Consider the following 21,945-nt stretch of genomic DNA (forward strand, 5'->3'; position numbering starts at 1 on the left):
GAGTCACACCTGTGGAAGTAGACTCCCCCCCCCATCTTTGTCTCCATAGCCGCAAGCCCCAACCGCTGATGCCAGCCCCATCCATCTCACTTCTGCCCTGCCCAACCACTCACTTCCTTCTCCCTTCTCTGCAGCTCAGAATCTTGTTCAAGAACAGCAGTGTGGGGCCCCTCTACGTGGGCTGCAGACTGACCATGCTAAGGTAAGACCTTGGAATAACCAGTCAGGGCAGCCTCGGGTGCTCCTAGACCTGAGAAGTTTGGTCCCATTGCTTCCTGCTCTCCCTGTCCACGTACCCAGCAGGGTTGGAATTCGGGAGGTGCATGCTTCAAGACCAATGCCTCTTCCAGTTGTACCTCCCCATCAACTGTCCCCGGGTTCTGCAGAGCAGGATTGAACCCCTAACCTGATTATCTTTCTGAACTCCCTCCTCCCTTCCCTTGGACTAGTGAGCACATTTCCTTTAGGTTTTCGATTCTGTCCCCAGAATTTTCTCAAGCCAAAGTCTTTTGCATTTGCTTTAATCCCAAATTCCAGTTCTATACATCTCAAGTATAAGCTCTGCTGTCTGTCCTCATGCCTTGAAGATGCAGGTTTCTGCCTTGTAATTAAAGAATAATTATCTCACCCACTGACTGCTCAAAGGCCCAGACCGGCTAGACATCAGTGAGCTCGGAGAATCTAAGTCAACTTCTCACCTCTCTACCAGCCTCCTCATTTCCTACGGCCCCTTCCTGTCCTGCCCCCAGGAATGTCAGGACCCCTCTTCAGGAACTCATTTAATTTATTGTCATCGCCCTTAACCACCCTTCCCAGGCCCAAGAAGGATGGGACAGCCACTGGAGCAGACATCATCTGCACACACCGCCCTGACCCCGCGGGCCCCGGGCTGGACAGGGAGCGGCTGTACTGGGAGCTGAGCCAGCTGACCCGTGGTGTCACCCAGCTGGGCCCCTACACCCTGGGCCAGGACAGTCTCTACATCAATGGTGAGGGGCTGCCATATTTTTACATCTCAGCAGGGCCCAGATTTTCCTTTTTCATTTTTCCTTTTCCTTCATTCTTCTCTGTCCTCACCTTATCTTTCTCTCCCTGTGCAGGTTACACCCACCAGACCTGGGCCACCACCCCCAGCAGTGAGTATTCTAAGGTTTAGAAGTCTTGTAACCCTGTAAGTCCCACCCTTTAGGGATGGAAAATCCAAGAGCCCACTGCCTCCACACTCACCCCCTACTCCACCCCAGACTCCAATGACCAGGGACCAAGGGGATATACTGGTTCCCCACCCCAAGCTCATGGGTATGTCTCCCCAGTGTCTATGGTGGCCACAGTTTCTGCCAGGATCACAGCTCCTCTCTCCAGCCCCACAGGTAAGCATTCTCTGCTCTGAAGACGCTCCCAGTCACTCCTGTTGGGTTCTGATCTCGGGACACAGAGGAGGGGAGGAGTGGTGGCATCACTCCAGTGTAGCCACAGGGCACTCGGAGTCACGACAGGCCTACCAGCCCCTGCAGTTCTCTTGAGTACCAGTCCCACCCCCAGCACTCAGCATCCTAAGCCATTCTCTATAACCTGTTTCTGTAAACGACCGAGTTTCTGCAAACAAAGAACAAACCAAAATCCTGGTTTTTTTAAATTGATTTTAGAAAGAGGAGAGAGAGAGAGAGAGAGAGAGAGAGAGAGAGAAAGGAGGGGGGAGGAGTAAGAAGCATCATCTCATAGAGTTGCAAGTTGCTTCTTGTATGTGACTGGGCAAACCAGGGGTTTTGAACCAGTGACCTCAGCGTTCCAGGTCATTGCTTTCTCCACTGCACCACCACAGGTCAGGCTGTAAGTAGTCCTGTACATATGCTTTAAATATACTCTTGAGTGAGAATATACTTGAGAGGAATTATTCATGAAATAAGCCTTAGTAAGTCAATAAACTGAGTAAATTGGGGGAAAATTTATTTGGCAAATGGCCCCTCAGACAAATTCCCAGATGAGGCATTGAAGGGTGAACCTGGCTGGAAAGGTCCTCAAAGGTACTCTGGTAGGAGGAAGAACTGGCTCGAGCCTAGATAAACTTATGGTCCTTAAGTATCCATTTCTCGTTTTTTCTCCTGCCAGTTCAACCCAGTGTAGGAATTTCAAGGGTGAGTAAGGAGAAATAGATGACCACCAGATGGCAGTAGCCTATTCAAGATTTATTGGCAGCCCTTGGATTTGATGGGTGGGAGGACCCTCAGAGCTGACACCTTCAATGGACAAAATAAAGGAATAAACAAAATTGAAACAGACTCATAGAAACAGAAAACAGACTAATGGTTGCCAGAGGAGAGGAGGGTTGGGGCATTGAGTGGAAAAGGTGAAGGGAATAAGTACAAAGTGATATTCACAAATAATTACCACAGGGTTGTAAGTACAGCATAGAGAATATTGCCAATAATATTGTTATAAATCTTTATGGTGCCAGGTGAGTACTGGAAATATTAGGGGGAACACTTTGGAAAGTATGTGATTGTCTAACCACTGTGCAGGACACCTGAAACAAATTCAAAATGATATTGAATGTAAACTATAATTGAAAAATAAAAAAAAGAGGTTGTGGCATGGGGTCACTACTGAGGAGGGAAGGGCAAGGGAACCCCGTGGGGGAGGGGGCCAGAGAGGAGGCTGTATGCCTCGATGATGTCACTCAGCAGCTCCGTGGGGCGGGGGTCTCTGGGTTAGCCCACTCTGAAGGGCAGCAGGGGCTTAGGCTGTTCATAGGCACGAGGCTCATCCTTTTTATGGCTGTCAGATGATGGGTGCAGGTGCAGAGCAGTTCAAAGTGCTAAAACATACTTGTCTGGGCTATGCTTACAACTGGACATGTAAAAATTTGAGTTTAGTCCTTGTAAGCTTGATTCAGCCTGCTGTGAAGTGGTAAATAACCTAGAGGCTCATAGGCAGGCACCATCTTTGAGTCACTAATTGGCACCCCGATACCACCATCTTTACTTCTGTACGTGGCAGACAGAATATACCACTGCTTCCACTCCTCGCCCTGCCACATGTCCAGCCTCAGATAAACAGGAACTGACACCCAAAGAAAGCCCAGGACAGGAGCATCCTTCCCCTTTATGTCCAAGCTGACGGAGTCCTTGGAATGAGCAAGAGTTATGTTCCAGTGACCCTTTGCACCAATCTGGCCCAACACTGACTCAGGATGTAGCTTCTTCCCCTCTCCCCCACGCCCCTGCAGCTGCTGGCCCAGCCCTTGTGCCCTTCACTGTCAACTTCACCATCACCAACCTGCGCCACACGGAGGACATGCATCCAGGCTCTGCGAAGTTCAACTCCACAGAGTCAGTTCTACAGTATCTGGTGAGAGCCCCCTGCTACCCATTTTTCTTTCCAACTGCCGCCCACCCCTCTCTGCTCCGCTTTGGAGGGTAGGGAGGGCTAGGGAGTCAGGCACTTCTCAGTTCAAAGCTTGGAGCTGCCGCAGACAAGCAATGTGCCTTTGGAGCAGTGACCGGTCTTGTGGTATTGTCTCCTCCTCTGTGAAACGGAGACGACAACACTTATCCCAAAGGGTTCTTTGCTATAAGAGAATGAAATGTGGTATGAGAAGGTTAGGTAGCTGTTGTTTTATGTTAAAATGCTATGTTTTAAATGATGATTAGCTGTATACTTATTTTTTACCCACCTGCTCCTTCCTACTCAGCTCCAGCCCTTGTTCACGAACAGCAGCATCGGTTCGCTCTACGCTGGCTGCAGACTGACCACACTAAGGTGAGCCCTGCTCTTGGTCTGGCCTTCGGAGGTGTGGCAAGGTGTGGGCTGGCCGGGCTGGCCAGGGCCAGACTACGCTATGGGAAGCAAGGGGCCTAGAGCCTTAAGGAGGTGCTCACCCTCAGGTGCTCACCCTAGGCTTGCACAGCCCTAAGAGTTAGCCCGTCCTTAAATGTGCTATCTGGGTGCCTTGCTTGCCTCACCCTGTTCCCAGGCCAGGGGCTAGTGCTGTGTCCCTCCCACTTGAGATCATCCAATCAGACAGGCAGGCCTGCAGCTGTGAACGGGCCACACCCTACCACACTTAGAAGGACGTGGGCAGCAAGCAGCAGGGCAGCACGAGCCATTTATTTTTTGCAGGAAAGCTCTTGGCAGTGGAAAGGCTGTTTTTTTGACATTTCAGGTGACAGTCCACATACCAAGAAATGAAACCTCAATGTATAGGTGCTGGAGTCACCCTGGCTTAGATGTCCCATGTCCCAGAAGGGAACCAATATCTCTTATAACAGCTCTGTGCATTAACAAGGTCACCTACACCTAAGAAAGCCCGTGCAAAGCTCTAGCTTCCTGATGGGTACTGATGTTCATTTAAGGTCCTTCCAGAAAAGATATGGATCATCAACCAGGGGCTGTTTTCATCACAAGCAGTGTCGCCAGGCAGTACAACTCACATTGCTCCTTTATCAAGTGTCTAGGAGTCCAGAGCTAGAAACCGCTGAACTCTGGGTACCTTCTATCCTGCTGAGGTGCAAGGGACACTGTTTCCCCCACCGGTGCTCTGTGACAGGACAGCCTGCTGGCCCCCCCCAGGCTATCCCTTCAGGCCGAGCTTCTGCTGCCCTGGAGAGACAGTACTGCGGGAGGCAGGTGGGCAGCGGTGGGGCCTCTGCTCTGCAGCATCTCCTGCTCAAATGCTCAGAGCCAGAACTTGGGCTGGGTCAGCCTTCTGAGAGCTGATGAGTCTCCATCCAGAGCTGCTATCCCATTTCCCTGGGAACTGTGCTGTGGCTGCTTTGTAAATATTCGTTTAATTCATTAATTAATTACAAGCACTTCTGTTGTACCTGGCTGGGTATTTTATATCTATCATTTCTGAATCCCATGACAACCCCAGCAAGTTAGTGTTCTCCATGCTGAAGACACTAAAATGTGAGAGCTGAGTCAGAGAGAAGCCATGCGGATTATTCAACAAGGGACAGAGCGAAGGTTGAGTTGATGGTTGTTTGACTCTAAGACATCCATTCTGGTCCTTGGTGGCTCAGAGATACCCCTTATCTTGTGAGTGTCTCACGCCTGGACCAGGAGAGCAGATAAGCAGCCACCCACAGACAAGAGGACTGAGAAAATGATGTCTCTGTCCTGTCTCCATCTCTATGTCCTCCTTTCTCCAGGTCTGAAAAGGGTGGAGCAGCCACTGGAGTTGATGCCATTTGTACCCACCGTCCTGACCCGGCAGGCTCCATGCTGGACAGGGAGCAACTCTACGGGGAGCTAAGCCACCAGACCCATGGTGTCACTTGGCTTGGCCCCTACATCTTGGACAGGGACCATCTCTATGTCAATGGTGAGCATCTGGTGGTGAAGTGTCCCCTGCAACACATGCTAGAGTTTTCTGTCGATGCTCTGAACTCTGGACAGAGCACACAGCCGTGTCTGCTTCTCAGTTTCTCTGCCCTTACTTTTCCTCTCCTTGGGAGGCCCCCATTCCCCACCATGTGTGTATGCATCATACACAGAGAGGGGTGGAAAGTCAGAGAACAGTTATAGGAGGCACAACTCACTGTCTATAGGGAGGCAACCTCTTGATAGCATCTGCTCTTCCACCAATGGCCCAACCCCTTTATCCTTTTCTTAATAACCTTTGAAACATCCCACCTCACTCTTACCCATTCTGCAGGTTACAGCAGACCAGCCTCAACCTCCACCCCCCGTGGTAAGTGTTCAAACCTGAGATGGCCCCATGACCCGACAGTGATTGGTGGGGGCAACTGGGCAACTAGTTTCCCTCCCCTATAGCTAAGGCCTCAATGAGGGCAAGGAGGTCTTTAGGCCCTTATTATGCTCCTGCCCCCAACTTCTGACACAGTTTGGGCATCAAAGCCTAAGTGTCTCTGGCATCTCCGAGGTGAAGCTGCGTCGTTCTCATTTCTGATGCTTCCTCCTCAGTTTCTGAGACTTCCACACTCTCCTTGGGAACCTCAGTTGGTCCTACATCCTTCTCCAGTTCTACAGGTAAGAGCCTTCCCTCCATGTCCACTACCTTTCCAGCTACATGCCTCTGTGCTTCACAATGAGAGAGCAAGACAGTGTGCATGGGCAGGTCAAGGCAAGGGGACAGTGTGGGGAGGATACATTCTGGGGTCACACCCTCAGGGCAGCCCAGTCTAGCTCCATCCTTTGGATGGAGCTCTGTGACTTCAGGTTTTCAGCCCCCAACTGAAGGTGTAGCTCCTTTTTTTTTTTTTTTTTTTGTATTTTTCTGAAGTTGGAAACAGGGAGGCAGTCAGACAGACTCCTGCATGCGCCGGGATGCAGGGATCTACCCGGCACACCCACCAGGGGGCGATGCTCTGCCCATCTGGGGCGTCGCTCTGCTGTAACCAGAGCCACTCTAGCACCTGAGGCAGAGGCCAAGGAGCCATCCTCAGTGCCCAGGCCAACTTTGCTCCAATGGAGCCTTGGCTGCAGGAGGGGAAGAGAGAGAGAGAGAGAGAGAGAGAGAGAGAAAGGAGAGGGGGAGGGGTAGAGAAGCAGATGGGCGCTTCTCCTGTGTGCCCCGGCCAAGAATCGAACCCGGGACTCCTGCACACCAGGCCGATGCTGTACCACTGAGCCAACCGGCCAGGGCCAGGTGTAGCTCCTTTTAATGCACACTTTGCTTTCTGTTAAGGGTTTGTATTAGTCAGCTCTTACTGTATAACAAATGAGCACCACATCTACCGGTTTAAAACAATCATTTACTGCTATTCATGAGTATATAGGTCAGCTCTGCAGCTTGTCTGCACTAGGCTTCCCCATGGGCCTGCAGCTACCTGTAGGCTAGCTAGGTGACTCTGCTTCTGTAAAATGCCTGACTGATGGGTGGGGTGCCTCAGTTTTCATAATCCAACAGACTAACTCCAGCTCATTCATATGGGGGTCCCAGAGTCCCTAGCAGCAAGAGAGGTCATGCCTCAATGCATAAAATCCTTTCAAGCCTCTGCTTGCATCACATTTCTCTTGTCTCATTGGCCAAAGCAAGTCATGGCCATGTTACAGTCAAGAGATGAAGAAATAGGCCTCATCTCTTGGCGGAAAGGGCTGCTAACACCACATGGCAAATGTGTAGGTATATAAAGCTGAAGAATTGCTGGCCATTTTTTTGTGTGTGTGTGTATTTTTCTGAACCTGGAAATGGGGAGAGACAGTCAGACAAACTCCTGCATGCGCCCGACCGGGATCCACCCGGCACGCCCACCAGGGGCGACGCTCTGCCCACCAGGGGGCGATGCTCTGCCCATCCTGGGCGTAGCCATGTTGCGACCAGAGCCACTCTAGTGCCTGGGGCAGAGGCCAAGGAGCCATCCCCAGCGCCCAGAGGCCAAGGAGCCATCCCCATCTTTGCTCCAATGGAGCCTTGGCTGCGGGAGAGGAAGAGAGAGACAGAGAGGAAGGAGGGGGGGTGGAGAAGCAAATGGGCGCTTCTCCTATGTGCCCTGGCCAGGAATCGAACCCTGGTCCCCCTCACGCCAGGCCAACGCTCTACCGCTGAGCCAACTGGCCAGGGCCTGCTGGCCATTTTTATAATCTACCCCAAGTGACCTGCCAGGGAACTTGTGACCACATGGTCTTAAGTGACCTGAGGTGTGAGGGGAGTCAGTTAGTGAGACTAGCTTCAGCAGTGCATCCTAGTAAAACTTCACCTTCTGCTAGAATGGAATGGAAAAAGTCAAGGGCAACACCGGGATTATTCCCAAAGTGCAGAGACAGAAGGGGTCAGGAGAGGAGGCAGATAAATAATAAGAACAGTGACAGCAGAGCCAATACAGTGACATTCATTGATTGTCACACAGTGGGGATCCTGCTTTACATATATGCCAGCTCCTGCAGGTACACACTGCTGTTTCTCCATTTAAGAGAGGCTTAGGTGGGCTCTTCGAGAAATCAGTGTTTTTCTGAGGTCACACAGCCAGCAGATGGTCAGGACTCAACCCTAAGTTATTCATACTCTAGAGCCTGAGCTCCTGCCCTAAAGTAGCTGTGTGGCCTTGGGGTAGTGCCTCAGTCTCTCTGAAAATCATTTTCATGTCTGTCAGTAGGGGCAAGTGACAGGATGTGCCTCCAAGGCTTGAGGGAGGAGTACAGGAGGTACTGGACGGAGAGCGCTTAGCACAGAATGCAGCGGAGAGTATAACTTCTTACCAAACAGCAGCTGTTATTATTGCTGCTATTTTTATTGTCATCATCATTATTATTACTATTATTGGTGATATTCAAAATGAAGTTTCTATTCTGGGAAGAGACACTGCAGCAGACATGAATACCAGACTCGCCACTCAGGCAGTGCTTCAGGGTGTGACAGCTTCCCTCTCACCCTCACTGCAGTCGCTGGGCCTGCCCTGGTGCCATTCACCCTCAACTTCACCATCACCAACCTGCACTACGTGAAAGACATGCAGCCTCCAGGCTCAGTGAAGTTCAGCAGAATAGAGAAGATCCTGCAGCTCCTGGTGAGTCTCGCCCACCTCATTCCTGCACGGCCCACCGAGGCCCACCATGTCCACTGCTATCAGTCCCCCCACCGCTCCTATGTCCCGTTCGTTTCTTCCTGCCTCCCGACTGATGCCAGCTCTGTCGACCTCATCCTCGCCCTGTCCCTGTCCTTCCTCACTGGTCCTTCTATTCACCTCCTTCCTTCCTTCAACAGCTCAGGCCCTTGTTTAAGAACACCAGCATCAGCCTCCTCTACTCCAGCTGCAGACTCGCCTTGCTCCGGTAAGACCACCGAAGGTGTCCCTGTGAGGCACAGCGGAGAACTTTAATCCATAGTCCTCTAGAGCTGGGTCCTCCCTTTGGCCTCAGCCTTTTCCAGCTCCTCACCTGAAACAGCCCCTATCCCCCTGGTTTCTGGCCCCTGGCCCCTGCTCTGGACCTTTCCATCTTCAAGAACCTCAAATCTCACATGCGATACTTAATAAGAACAAAATGATAAAATGTAATGGCCTGAAAGTATGCACCAAATTCCTTCATAAAGGATGCATCCCTGATCCTTCACAAATAAACCCATGGCCTTCCATGCCCTCAACCCACACTGCATATATTTATTTTTTTAATTTAATTCATTGGGGTGATATGGGTTAATAAATGTACTTATATAAGTTTCAAGTGTACAATTCTGTAACACATCATGTGTATATTGCATTGTGTGCTCACAACCCAAAGTCTAGTGTCCTTCCATCACCGTATTTTTTACCCCTTTACCCTCTTCAACCTCCCCTCAACTCCTTCCCTTCTGGAAACCACCACTCTGTTGTCTCTGTCTATGACTTTGTTTGTTCATTTGCTGGTTTCTGTTTTCTATTCCACATATGAGTGAAATCACAAGGTTCTTATTTTCTCCATCTGATTTGTTTTGCATAGCATGATGCTCTCAAGATCCATTCGTATTGTTACCAATGGCAGTATTTCTTTCATCCTTTCTTATGGCTGAGTACTATTTCATTGTATGTATGTACCACATCCTCTTTATCCAATCATCTATCAAAAGACACTTAGGTTGTTTCTATGTCTTGACTTCCGTGAATAATACTGCAATGAACATAGGAGCATATCTTTACAAATAAATGTTTTCAAAAATTTCAAGTGGATACCCAGAAGAGAGATCGCTGAATCTTATGGTAGTTCTATTCTTAAATTTTTGAGGAAACTTAATTTTTTCATTGTGGCTGCACCAGTTTACATTCCCACCAGCAGTGAATGAGGGTTCCTTATTCTCCACAGCCTCTCCAACTTGTATTTGTCTTGTTGATAATAGCCAAACTAACAGGAGTGAGGTGGTATCTCATTGCAGTTTTGATTTGCATTTCTCTAATAGCTAGTGAAGAAGAGCATCTTTCATATATCTGTTGGTCATTTGTATTTCTTCTTGGGAGAGTCTGTTCTGGTCCTCTGCCCATTTTTAATTGGATTATTTGGTTTTTGTTGTTCAGTTATATAAATTGTTTATATATTTTGGACAATAGACCCTTATCAGGGGTATTGTTTGCAAGTATCTTCTCCCATTCGGTCGCTTGCCTTTTTGTTTTGTTGATCATTTCTTTGTTGCTGCGCAGAGGTTTTTAGTTTGATGACCCATTCATTTACTTTTGCTTTTACTTCCCTTCCTTTGGGATCAAATTCACAAAATCCTCCCTGAGACCAGTGTCCGTAAGTTTAGTACCTATGTTTTCTTCTATTTGTTTTATTATTTAAGGTCTTATATTTAGGTATTTGATTCATTTTGAATTGATTTTTGTGTAAGGTGTCTAATAGTACTTTAGTGTCATTCTTTGGCATATGGCTTTCCAATTTTCCCCAAGTCATTGTTAAAAAAGTTTTTCTTTCTTTCTTTCTTTCTTTCTTTCTTTCTTTCTTTCTTTCTTTCTTTCTAATTTTACTTTTTTAATGGGGTGACATCAATAAATCAGGATACATATATTCAAAGATAACATATCCAGGTTATCTTGTCGTTCAATTATGTTGCATGCCCATCACCCAAAGTCAGATTGTCCTCTGTCACCTTCTATCTGGTTTTCTTTGTGCCCCTCCCCCTCCCCCTTCATCTCTCCCTCCCTCTCCCCCCGCCAACAACCCCACTCTTGTCCATGTCTCTTAGTCTCATTTTTATGTCTCACCTATGTATGGAATCATGCAGTTCTTAGTTTTTTTCTGATTTACTTATTTCACTCCATATAATGTTATCAAGATCCAACCATTTTGTTGTAAATGATCCGATGTCATCATTTCTTATGGCTGAGTAGTATTCCATAGTGTATATGTGCCATATCTTCTTTATCCAGTCATCTATTGAAGGACTTTTTGGTTGTTTTCATGTCTTGGCCACTGTGAACAATGCTGCAATGAACATGGGGCTGCATGTGTCTTTACATATCAATGTCTCTGAGTTTTGGGGGAATATACCCAGTAGAGGGATTGCTGGGTCATAAGGTAGTCCTATTTTCAGTTTTTTGAGGAACCACCATACTTTCTTCCATAATGGTGTTTTTTTTTTCTTTTCTCTTACATTCCCACCCAACAGTTGTATGAGGATTCCTTTGTTCTCCACAGCCTCTCCAACATTTGCTATACCTGTCTGCTAATAACTAGCTAATCTAACAGGTGTGTGAGGTAGTATCTATTGCCGTTTTGATTTTCATTTCTCTAATAACTATGAAGATTAGCATCTTTTCATATATACTGTTGGCCATTTGTATTTCTTCCTGGGAGAAGTGTCCCTATTTTCATGATCCTCTTCCTCCCATTTTTTTTATTGGATTGTTTTGTTGTTGTTTGGTTGTTGAGTTATGACTTTTTTGTATATTTTGGATATTTAGGAGGGCCTTATCTGAGCTGTTGTTTGAAAATAGTCATTTCCCCAATTAGTTTGGCGTTCTGTTTATTTTGTTATCAGTTTTCCTTGCTGAGCAAAAACTTCTTAGTCTGATGTAGTCCCATTCATTAATTTTTGCCTTCACTTCTCTTGCCTTTGGAGTCAAATTCATAAAATGCTCTTTAAAACCCAGGTCCATGAGTTTAGTACCTATGTCTTCTTCTATGTACTTTATTGTTTCAGGTCTCATGTTTAGATCTTTGATCCATTTTGAGTTAATTTTAGTACAGGGGGACAAACTGTAGTCCAGTTTCATTCTTTTGCATGTGGCTTTCCAGTTTTCCCAGCACCATTTGTTACAGAGGCTTTCTTTTCTCCATTGTGTGTTGTTGGCCCCTTTATCAAAAATTATTTGACTATATATATGTGGTTTTATTAAGTTTTCTTTTCTTTTTGTATGTTTTTAATTCCTTTGTCAAAAGTTTGTTACCCACATATGTGTAGCTTTATTTTGAGCTCTCAATTCTGTTCTGTTTGTAGGGGTCCGTTTTTCTCCGGTACCATACCGTTCTGATTGTAGCTTTGTGGTATAATTTGAAGTCAGGAAGTATGCTACCTCTGGATTTTTGTTTGTTTGTTTGTTTTTTCTATCAGGATTAATTTGGCTATCTGAAAGTTTTTGTGGTTTCATACAAATTTGATGGTTGTTCTATTTCTTTTAAAAGTGACATTGGAATTTTTATAAGGAATGCATTAAATATGTATATTGTTTTAGGTAATATGACCATTTTAACTATGTTGAGTCCTCCAATTTATGATGGTCTTTTTTTCTTTCTCAATATTTTCAATAATGTCTTATAGTTTTCAATGTATAGATCCTTCACATTCTTTGCTAAGTTTATCCCTAGGTATTTTACTCTTCTTATTGTAATTGCAAATAGATTTTTTTCATTTCTTTTTATGAGATTTTATTGTTAGACTCTAGGAATGCAGTGAATTTTTGTACATTGATTTTTGTGTTATGCAACTTTACTGTATTTGTTGATTGTTTCTGTCTTTTGATGGATTCTTTACAGTTTTTAGGTAAAGAAACTGCCATCTTCAAAAAGTGACAATTTTACTCCTATTTTAGATGTCTTTTACTTCTCTCTCTTACCTGATTGCTGTGGCTAGGACTTCCACAATTATGCTGAATAACAGTTGTGAGAGTGGGCATCTTTGTCTTCTTCCTGATCTTAGAAGAAAGGCTTTCAGTTTTTTACCATTGAGTGCGATATTAGCTAGGGATGTGTCGTATATGGCTTATATTATGTTGAGGTATTTTCCTTCTATATTCATGTTATCGCATTTTTAATTATAAATGAATGTTGTATCTTGTCAAAGGCATCTATTTATTTGATCACATCATTTTTGTTTTTTACTTTATTAATGTGGAGTTGTATCACGCTGATCGATTATCTTATGTTGAACATCCTTGTGCCCATAAAGGGAACCCTGATGAATCGTGATGTATTATTTTTTAATGTATTGTTGTATTTGATTTTCTAGTATTTTATTTAGGATTTTTGCTTCTACATTTATCAGAGATATTGGTCTATAATTTTCTTTCTGAGTGTTGCTTTTGTCAGGTTTGGTATCAGGGTAATGTTGGCCTCATAAAATGAGTTAAGGAGTGTTGTGTCTTCTTTGATTTCTTGGAAGAGTCTAAGAAGGATAAGTACCGATCTCTTTTGAATGCTTGGTGCAGTTCACTAGTGAACTTTCCAGAGCCCACAGCTGCCAAATGGTGGAACCGGGATTCAAGCCCCGCCTCTTCAGGGCCCAAACCTTTTCTCACTTAGCTTTTTTGGCCCCTTTTCTTTGTGAGGAACCATCGGTTTTCCTTCCTTCTATATTACCCCTGCATTGAGTCCTTGCTCCTCCCTAGTGTAGAGATGTGGAAAGTGGCCCTGGGTCCATTTCTGAGCATAAGTGGCCTGCTCCATTCTGACATCTTTTGGAGGGTTAAACCTCAGTAGCCATCTCTCAGAAATAACTCTTAAGGACTCCAAAAATAAAATTTGAAACAAGATTTTCTTCCTGAGGTGCCAGAACAGAGAGGGATGGCATGAAGTCCCCTTCCTCAGAGCCCAGTTTGGTGCGCCTACAGCCGATGTGGCCTCTCCACTCCTCTGGCCTGGAGTTCCATAGGTTTTCTTTCCACCCACGAACACTTCTTGAGCACCTACAGTATACCTAGCTCAGTATTCTGCTCCCAAAACTTGGTGGGGCTAAAGCGTAGATTCTGCCATCAAGAGTAGTGTATTATATTTATTACATGCAAACATATATACAGTACATATTAATTATACTAATCTAAGCATATTACTAATATCAACATGTTTCATCCTCATGTGATACACCTGGATACCATGATTACACCCATTTTATAGATGAGAAACTGGGCCCAGTGACACCACGGGAGACCTGAAAGATGAGGGAAGTGTAGGATCTCGGAGGAACTGAGATGGAACCTCATCCTTGGGGAGCAGTGAAGGGGTGTGTCGCAGGGGGCAGGGAACAGCAGGTGGAGAAGCAGAGTCTATGCAGGGAGGACACGTGGAACAGAAACATTCCCCGGCAAGGAGGAGGGCGGAGAGGCGACCAGGCAGGCCTTGGGTCCTGATGCGCCTGTTGGGACACTGGGGCTCCACCACAGGCAGTAGAGGGCCAAGGATGGATTCCAGCAAGTGTCTGACAGGACGGAGCTCCATGCAGAGTGAGTGAAGACTATCCTTGTGCGCAGAACAGATTATAAAGAATGTGGGGAGAGGGACAGTGAGGGCATCCCGGACTCACAAGGGGGCCCTCTATGGGACTGTGCTTACAGCCTGAAACAAATTCACTCCGAGGTGGGTGACACGGCATTCCAGGTCCTGCTGACTGGAGCTGCAGCACTTCTACCTGACCCGACGGCCCCGCACCACATCCTCAAGGACCTTCTGCAGGTGGCTCCTCATTGTCACCACCTCTGTGTTCCTTCCTCACAGGCCTGAGAGGGGTGGAGCAGCCACCAGCGTGGGCACAGTCTGCACCCACTGGCCTGACCCCACGGGCTGCGGGCCAGACAGGAAGCGGCTGTACCGGGAGCTGAGCCAGCTGACCCAAGGCGTCACCCTGTTGGGTCCCTACACTCTGGACCAGGACAGTCTCTATGTCAGTGGTGAGCAGCAGCCTCCTTTGCTCTGCTGGGTTGCTGAGCTGCTCTCGCCCCATGCGTGCCTCTCTGATTCCTTCCCTGTACTCGGCACCTTCTCTATCTCTCTGCAGGGTACACCCAGCGCACCTCAGAAACCACCCCCAGCAGTGAGTACTGAGTAGCCTTTAGAAGTCCCCTACCCCACCAGGGACAGAAGGTTCAGGCCCCTGCACACACCTCTAGCTCTTGGGGACAGAGGGGTCACGACATAGGCTGGGGAGTCACTGCAGCACAACTCAGCTGTGAATCACCCCTACTGTCGGCTGACACAGAGTCATGGTCACTCAGTGTTGGCTGGGGGGATGGATAGAGGAAAATAAGTTAGCACTTGAACTGAAATAATAATGTTAAGTTATAAATTGTCTCCTTCATCTGCTGTACGTGATGGTCTAACCTGCACCCCAGTAATGCTGGCATTAGGCCCAGGACCACCAGCCATCACTGTGTTCTCCAGTGAAATGGCCACTGGTCTCAGGACTGTGGCCTCGAGCCCCACGCCCTCTATCCACCCCAGACCAGGCTCAGTGTGTTCCCCTTCCCCTGCTGCAGCTACGGCACTACCCCTGGTACCTTTCACCCTCAACTTGACCATCACCAACCTGCACTATGTGGAGAGCATGTGGCCTCCAGGCTCCTTACAGTTCAACAGCACCGAGAAGCTCCTGCAGCGCCTGGTGAGAGCCCTGGCCTGATGCCAGCCCTGCCCACCTAGCCTCTGCCCAGCAAACTGACGCCAGCCCCACCCACTTCTCGCTGTCCTGTTCATTAAGACCACCTGAGCGCCCTCCTGCGCTGTCTGTCAGTGCTAGCCCTGCCCACATCACCCTTGTCCCTCCCAGAGATGACTGTCTTGTCCTTGCCTCTCAGCCTGTCCATTCACTTTCCTTATCTTTACCCACAGCTCAAGCCCTTGTTCAAGAACTCTAGTGTGGGCCCCCTCTACTCAGGGTGCAGACTGACCCTCCTCAGGTGAGACCTTGACCAGCGACTGGAGCAGCTCAGGTGCTTCCAGATCTCAGGAGTGTGTTCTGCTTCATTCCTGCCCTCCCTGTCTGTGTCCTTAGCAGAAGTGGAATTCAGGAGGCGTTTACTCCAGGGTCAGTGCCTCTCCCTCCTCCACCAACTGTCCCCACGTTCTGCAGAACCCATCAGCAGGACTGAACCCCTAACCTACTCATCCTTCTAAACTCCCTCCTCCCTCCTGACAGTGAGGGCATTTTCTTTAGGTTTTCCATTCTGTTTCTAGCATTTTTCTCAAGACAAATGTGTCCTTTCCACTTGCTTCAACCCCGAATTCTGTCTCTACACGTCTCAAGTATGAGCTTTCCTGTCCTCATCTCTTAAGGATGTAGGTTTCTGCCTTTCAACTTAATAATAATGCTCTCACCCACTGACAGTTTCTGCCTTACAACTGAATAACCTCCCCCACCCTACCGACAGTGTGAAGATGGCCAGTCAGTGAGCTCAGAGAATCTAAGTCGACTTCTCACCTCTCTACCAGCCTCCTCATTTCCTCCTTCCTGTCCTGCCCTCAGGAATGTCAGGACCCCTCTTCAGGAACTCATTTAATTTATTGTCATCACCCTTAACCACCCTTCCCAGGCCCAAGAAGGGTGGGACAGCCACTGGAGCAGACATCATCTGCACACACCGCCCTGATCCCGCGGGCCCCGGGCTGGACAGGGAGCGGCTGTACTGGGAGCTGAGCCAGCTGACCCGTGGTGTCACCCAGCTGGGCCCCTACACCCTGGACCAGGACAGTTTCTATGTCAATGGTGAGGGGCTGCCATCATTTTTACATCTCAGTTTGTCCCACATCCTCTGTCTCCACCACCTCTTTCCCTAATCCCTCTTCTTCCTCACTGTGTTTCTCTATCTGTGCAGGTTACACCAGCCAGACCCAAATCACCACCCCTAACAGTGAGTATTCCGAGGTTCAGAAGGCTCTACAATCCTGTAAGCCCCAGCCCTTAGGGATGGAAGAGACTAGGAGTTCTCTCCTCCCACTCTCCACTGCACCTCCCCTTCAGCCTGGGGGAAACAGAGGCTGGTACCCAGAGTCAGACGTGAGCACCTGTTCCTGGCCTCTCCAGAATGATGAGGCTCCCAGCCAAGCACTTGGGCTCTTTCTCCCCAGCTTCTGTGATGCTAGTTCCCGACTACATCAACAGTGAAGGGCTCTGTGGGCGGGGCCTGCTCCTTCCCCAGGTGGGCTCTGCTGCAGCAGACTTCTGGCCCAAGTTCAGACTCTGACTGGGGCCTCACGCTTCAGAGGTATCTGAGCAAGGCGTTTGCATCTCTGGAGCAGGGAGGGTGGATTTTGTGTTTCCAAGTGAGTAATCTGTCTTCCTTTTAGTGAATCCCAACTGTGATGGTCCGGCAGCCATCTCTCCAATGGCCACTTTGCCTTTTTCTGGAAGAGCTCACCCTGCCCTTTTCCTCACAATCTCTCCTTCTCTTTACAGGCTACACCCATTTGGCCTCAGCCTCCATCCCCAACGGTGGGTGTTTTAGACTTCTGTGTATCTAAGACTACCACCTTTTCCTTAAAAATAGGAGCTGCTCAACCAGCCAATCCTTCCCTCCTGCTACCCCCCCACCACCACCCCCATCGGGATGGGAAGGAGTCCGGAGGTCGAGGTTGTGCATAGAAATGTGGGTTAAACTGGGGGTGTAGGGAGTCACCGTCCACACAGCTGACTCCAGGGTAACTGGTGCTTAGAAAGAGGTGCATACTCTATCATTCCTGTCCTACTAATGCCACCATTCCCTTAAGGTTACAGTACATTTCGGATTTTATTCCTGCTTTTTCTTTTCCCTTCAGTTCCAGTGACGTCCGGATACTTCACTTCCCTGGCTCCATCCACCTCCAGCAGGCCCACAGGTGGGAGACACCAAACCATCTCAATAAAACCGCATCTCTCATTGCTCACTCACCTTCCAGGGGGAACTCATTCCTTTCTTTAGACTTCAGGGACTCGCAGCTACTCAGGGTCCAGCTGCTCAGAATCTAGATCCCGAGTCCAGCCCACATCACACAGCCACTCTCGACTGTGGGCCTACCCACCTCCTGGACGTCATCCCTCCCTTTGCTCTCTGACCCTAAAGTTGTCATCTTTTCCCAAACTTACCCTTTGTCCTCATCACCAAAGGCAGGGACACAGAGCCAAACTTGACCCTCCTTCTCGCTCACCTCCCACCTCCATCCATCACCAGGTCATCTCCTCGCCACATGGAATAGCTCATGAGGCCTTTCTTTCTCTGCATGCATCACTCAACCCTTTATTCAGGGCGCCGGCATTTTTTTCTAGGACAAGTGCAGTAGCTTCCACTCTGACCTCCACACAGCAACTACAGCATCCCCCACACCCCAGTACACCTCTGTCTACATAATTCGTCTTGTTGACAATCTTTGAATGACCACCTGCTCTACAAACTACATCCGAGCCCCTGAGCGAGTCACTGCCTCCCCTTCCTGGGCTCAAAGACCTCCTCCAGTCTCCCGTCTACACTTCCCTGTGGCTATAGGGAAAGGACTTCAAGTTCCTGCGTGCAACCTCTCCATCCTCCTGCCGGGCCTTTACCCAGGCTGCTCCTTCTGCCTGAGCTCCCTCCCCACTTGCTCAGTCCTGTCACCTAAATCTTATTTGTCCTTTGGCAATGTGGCATGATGCATCCTCTGTGAAGCTTTCCCGTTACTGATGGGGTGTCTGTCTTTTTTTTTTTTTTTTTTTTTGTATTTTTCTGAAGCTGGAAACGGGAAAGACAGTCAGACAGACTCCCGCATGCACCTGACCGGGATCCACCTGGCACGCCCATCAGGGACGATGCTCTGCCCACCAGGGGGCGATGCTCTGCCCCTTCGGGGCGTCGCTCTGTCACGACCAGAGCCACTCTAGTGCCTGGGGCAGAGGCCAAGGACCATCCCCAGCACCCGGGCCATCTTTTGCTCCAATGGAGCCTTGGCTGCGGGAGGGGAAGAGAGAGACAGAGAGGAAGGAGAGGGGGAGGGGTGGAGAAGCAGATAGGCGCTTCTCCTGTGTGCCCTGGCCGGGAATCGAACCCGGGATTTCTGCACGCCAGGCCGACGCTCTACCACTGAGCCAACCGGCCAGGGCGGGTGTCTGTCTTTGATTGGCACATCCCCTGGCTTCCCTGCATCATAATGGTCTGGTCCTTCTCCTGGCCACAACACTAGGAGACTATGCCCTATTTGTCTTTGAACCACGGTGTCCAGCACAGAGCCTCTCACACAGTAGGTGCTCAATAGGTGCTCACGGAATGAGTGAGTCAGTGTTCCCAATGTGTTAGGAATTCCATGATGTTCTCTCTTGCAGCCCCTGTAGGCCATGGCTTACTTAGTCCACTGTTGTGGCCCACGGTCAGAGCCCCCGGCACCCTTGGTCTTTACTGTGGTCCCAGCTGAACATTCTTCTCTTCCTCCCCTATGGCAGCCACTGGCCCCACCCTGGTGCTCTTCACCCTGAACTTCACCATCACCAACATGCCCTACACAGAGGACATGGGGCAGCCAGCTTCCCTGAAGTTCAATTCCACTGAGAGGATCCTACAGCACCAGGTAAGGGTTCTGTGACGACCAGTGTCAGCCTTACTTCATGCCCGCCCAGTCCCCCAGCCCTCCCACTCACCACCCCTTTTCCCTTCCAGCTGCGGCTCTTGATCAGTAAAACCAGTGTCGGCCCCCTCTCCTCTGGCTGCAGACTAGCCTCACTCAGGTGAGACCCCCCGGACAGAGTGACCAGTTAGGTGGACCCTCATGCACTGGCCCACGGGGCTCAGTTCTTGGCCATGTCCCTGGCATGCCTGGCCTCCCTCCAGCACCCTGCATGAACCTTCATGCCTTCTTCATGCCCAGAGGTGCTGAGAATGCTCAAGGCTTAGAAATGAGCAGCATGTTTATAGTGTACATAATTCAGAGAACATTTTGTTTTAAATGAGGTCTCTCCTATTAGAACTACTGCATCCTGCCGGCAATATCTAATTTCAATGTTTCTGTACCTCATTGTGATGAGGCTGTCTCAGATGAGGGGCATCAGGAGAGCCTCCACAAGGCTTCAGAGCCGCCCCTTCAGCATTCTCTCAGCCGGCTCCCTTCCACTCTCTTGCTTTCCATATCCAGAAGGACCCCTTTGGTATTGCACATCCCCACATCCCTCCTTCCCCAGGCTTGAGAAGCATGGAGCAGCCACGGGAGTGGACCTTGTCTGTACCTACCACGATGACCTTGCGGGCCCCGGACTGGACAGAGAGCAGCTGTACCAGGAGCTGAGCCATGAGACCCACGGAGTCACCCGGCTGGGCTCCTTCACCCTGGACAAGGACAGCCTTCATGTCAATGGTGAGGGCCTTAGCTAAACCATGATCTCTTTCCCAGTTGAGGTTTTGTGTTGTGTCCGTCCTTTCCCCCTTGTGGTCTGGGTTCCACCTTCCTTGCGATGAAGTGATCACTGGGTCCAGCCACCTTCAGTCTCGTTACCTGGTTATCTCCTCCTTGAATATTTCTCCACTGCCTCTTTATCACAGAAATCCCTTTCCCTTCATCTTTTGTGCTTATCCCAACTCTCGCTTCGTTCTTCTCGCCTTCTCTCTGCAGGTTACCCCTCTGGAGCCACAGCCTTGCCTCCCACCAGTGAGTATTCCTGGGTCTCATTCCCCTTTAGTGTTGGGAGCAGTTGTTCTCCCTTTACCTTCTGTCTTTGGTGAGGGAGACACGTAGAAGGGCCCCCAACTCATTCCTTTTCTTTTTCCCTGGCTCTGGTGGACAGTTTCAGCCGGGGTGAGGGGGGGAATCTTAGACACTGATCTGTTTTCCCATCACATTCATGCGATTTTCATTTTTCTAAAACCCTGCCCTTGGTACTCTTTTCTTATCCTTTTATTCATGTCTTTCTTTATTGCTATTAAAGTTTCTTGATATCAGTGTTACACCCTTGTTTTGCTTTGTTTGTTTGTTTGTGTTATGAGAGAGACAGAGAGACAAAGACAGAGAGAGACAGGAAGGGAGAGAGAGCTGAGAAACAACTCATTGCAGCACTTCAGTTGTTCATTGATTGCTTCTCATGTGTGCCTTGACTGGGATGCTCCAGCTGAATTAGTGATCCCTTGCTTTAACCAGCGACCTTAGGCTCAAGCCAGCAATCTTTGGGCTCAACCAGAGACCGTGAGGTCATGTCTATGATTCCACACTTAAGCCAATGATCCTACACTCAAGCTGGTGAACTCGCACTCAAGCCAGTATTGTCGGGGTTTCGAACCCCAATCCTCAGCATCCCAGGTCCACGCTCTATCCACTGTCATCACCTGGTCAGGCTTCCCTTTGTTTTGTTTTTGTTTTTTATTTTTCAGTGAACATTATTTTAATTCACTACTTTCCAGACACCATCTAAGTCAGGGGTCCCCAAACTACGGCCCGCAGGCCGCATGCAGCCCCCTGAGGCCATTTATCCGGCCCCCGCCGCACTTCCGTAAGGGGCACCTCTTTCATTGGTGGTCAGTGAGAGGAGCATAGTTCCCATTGAAATACTGGTCAGTTTGTTGATTTAAATTTACTTGTTCTTTATTTTAAATATTGTATTTGTTCCCGGTTTTTTTTTTTTGTTTTTTTTTTTTACTTTAAAATAAGATATGTGCAGTGTGCATAGGGATTTCTTCATAGTTTTTTTTATAGTCTGGCCCTCCAACGGTCTAAGGGACAGTGAACTGGCCCCCTGTGTAAAAAGTTTGGGGACCCTGATCTAAGTTATATAATGTATTAGTCAGTTTATGCTGCTATAACAAAATGCCATAGATTAGATGCCTTAAACAGCAGAAATTACTTTCTCACAGTCCTGGAGACTAAAAGTCCAAGGCCAAATTGCAGGCAGGGTTGGTTTCCTCTGAGCACACTTTCCCAAGCTTCCAGATGGCTTTCTCTTGTTGCCTTTTCACACATATTCCCAGTGTCTCTGTGTCTTCTAATCTGTTTTCCTTATAAGGACATCAGTCAGATTGGATGAATCCCCCTCTAGCAATGGCCTCATTTTAATTTAATTACCTCTTTAAAGGCAAATACAATCACCTATGGAAGCAATATTTATTAGGGTTACAACATATGAATTTTGGGAGAACACCCCATTTATTCTCAAACATATACACCCTATTCTTTAATTCTCACTATAACCACGTACCTTAGCTCCACTTTACAGATGAAAAAACAGGCAGAGAAAGGCTTCCAAACCACAGAGCAGAAAACAGCAGAACCCAGAGTTCCTATAACTCCATAGCTTATGCTCTAACTCTCCATCCGGAGATGGAGAGCAGAGAGACTATGAATAAAAATATCAGGGGCCATCAGTTCCCCATCAGCGTGGCAAGCTGGAGA

General features: G+C 48.3%; 1 protein-coding gene across 1 annotated transcript in view; it reads left to right on the forward strand.

Moving 5' to 3' along the window:
* MUC16 (mucin 16, cell surface associated) overlaps positions 1-21,945 on the forward strand; it is an 85,098-nt gene that overhangs the window by 41,949 nt on the left and 21,204 nt on the right. Inside the window, exons 24-46 of the mRNA XM_066252660.1 lie at positions 135-202; positions 817-989; positions 1,101-1,136; positions 1,314-1,370; positions 3,227-3,348; positions 3,692-3,759; positions 5,151-5,323; positions 5,657-5,692; positions 5,926-5,991; positions 8,344-8,468; positions 8,666-8,733; positions 14,356-14,528; positions 14,636-14,671; positions 15,114-15,238; positions 15,466-15,533; positions 16,167-16,339; positions 16,449-16,484; positions 17,030-17,065; positions 17,389-17,448; positions 19,019-19,143; positions 19,233-19,300; positions 19,751-19,923; positions 20,179-20,214. Of these exons, the coding sequence (XP_066108757.1) occupies positions 135-202; positions 817-989; positions 1,101-1,136; positions 1,314-1,370; positions 3,227-3,348; positions 3,692-3,759; positions 5,151-5,323; positions 5,657-5,692; positions 5,926-5,991; positions 8,344-8,468; positions 8,666-8,733; positions 14,356-14,528; positions 14,636-14,671; positions 15,114-15,238; positions 15,466-15,533; positions 16,167-16,339; positions 16,449-16,484; positions 17,030-17,065; positions 17,389-17,448; positions 19,019-19,143; positions 19,233-19,300; positions 19,751-19,923; positions 20,179-20,214 (2,101 nt within the window). The remainder of the gene's footprint in view (positions 1-134; positions 203-816; positions 990-1,100; positions 1,137-1,313; positions 1,371-3,226; positions 3,349-3,691; positions 3,760-5,150; positions 5,324-5,656; positions 5,693-5,925; positions 5,992-8,343; positions 8,469-8,665; positions 8,734-14,355; positions 14,529-14,635; positions 14,672-15,113; positions 15,239-15,465; positions 15,534-16,166; positions 16,340-16,448; positions 16,485-17,029; positions 17,066-17,388; positions 17,449-19,018; positions 19,144-19,232; positions 19,301-19,750; positions 19,924-20,178; positions 20,215-21,945) is intronic.

This window comes from Saccopteryx bilineata, chromosome 1 (genome assembly GCF_036850765.1).
Source record: "Saccopteryx bilineata isolate mSacBil1 chromosome 1, mSacBil1_pri_phased_curated, whole genome shotgun sequence".
NCBI classification, from domain to species: domain Eukaryota; kingdom Metazoa; phylum Chordata; class Mammalia; order Chiroptera; family Emballonuridae; genus Saccopteryx; species Saccopteryx bilineata.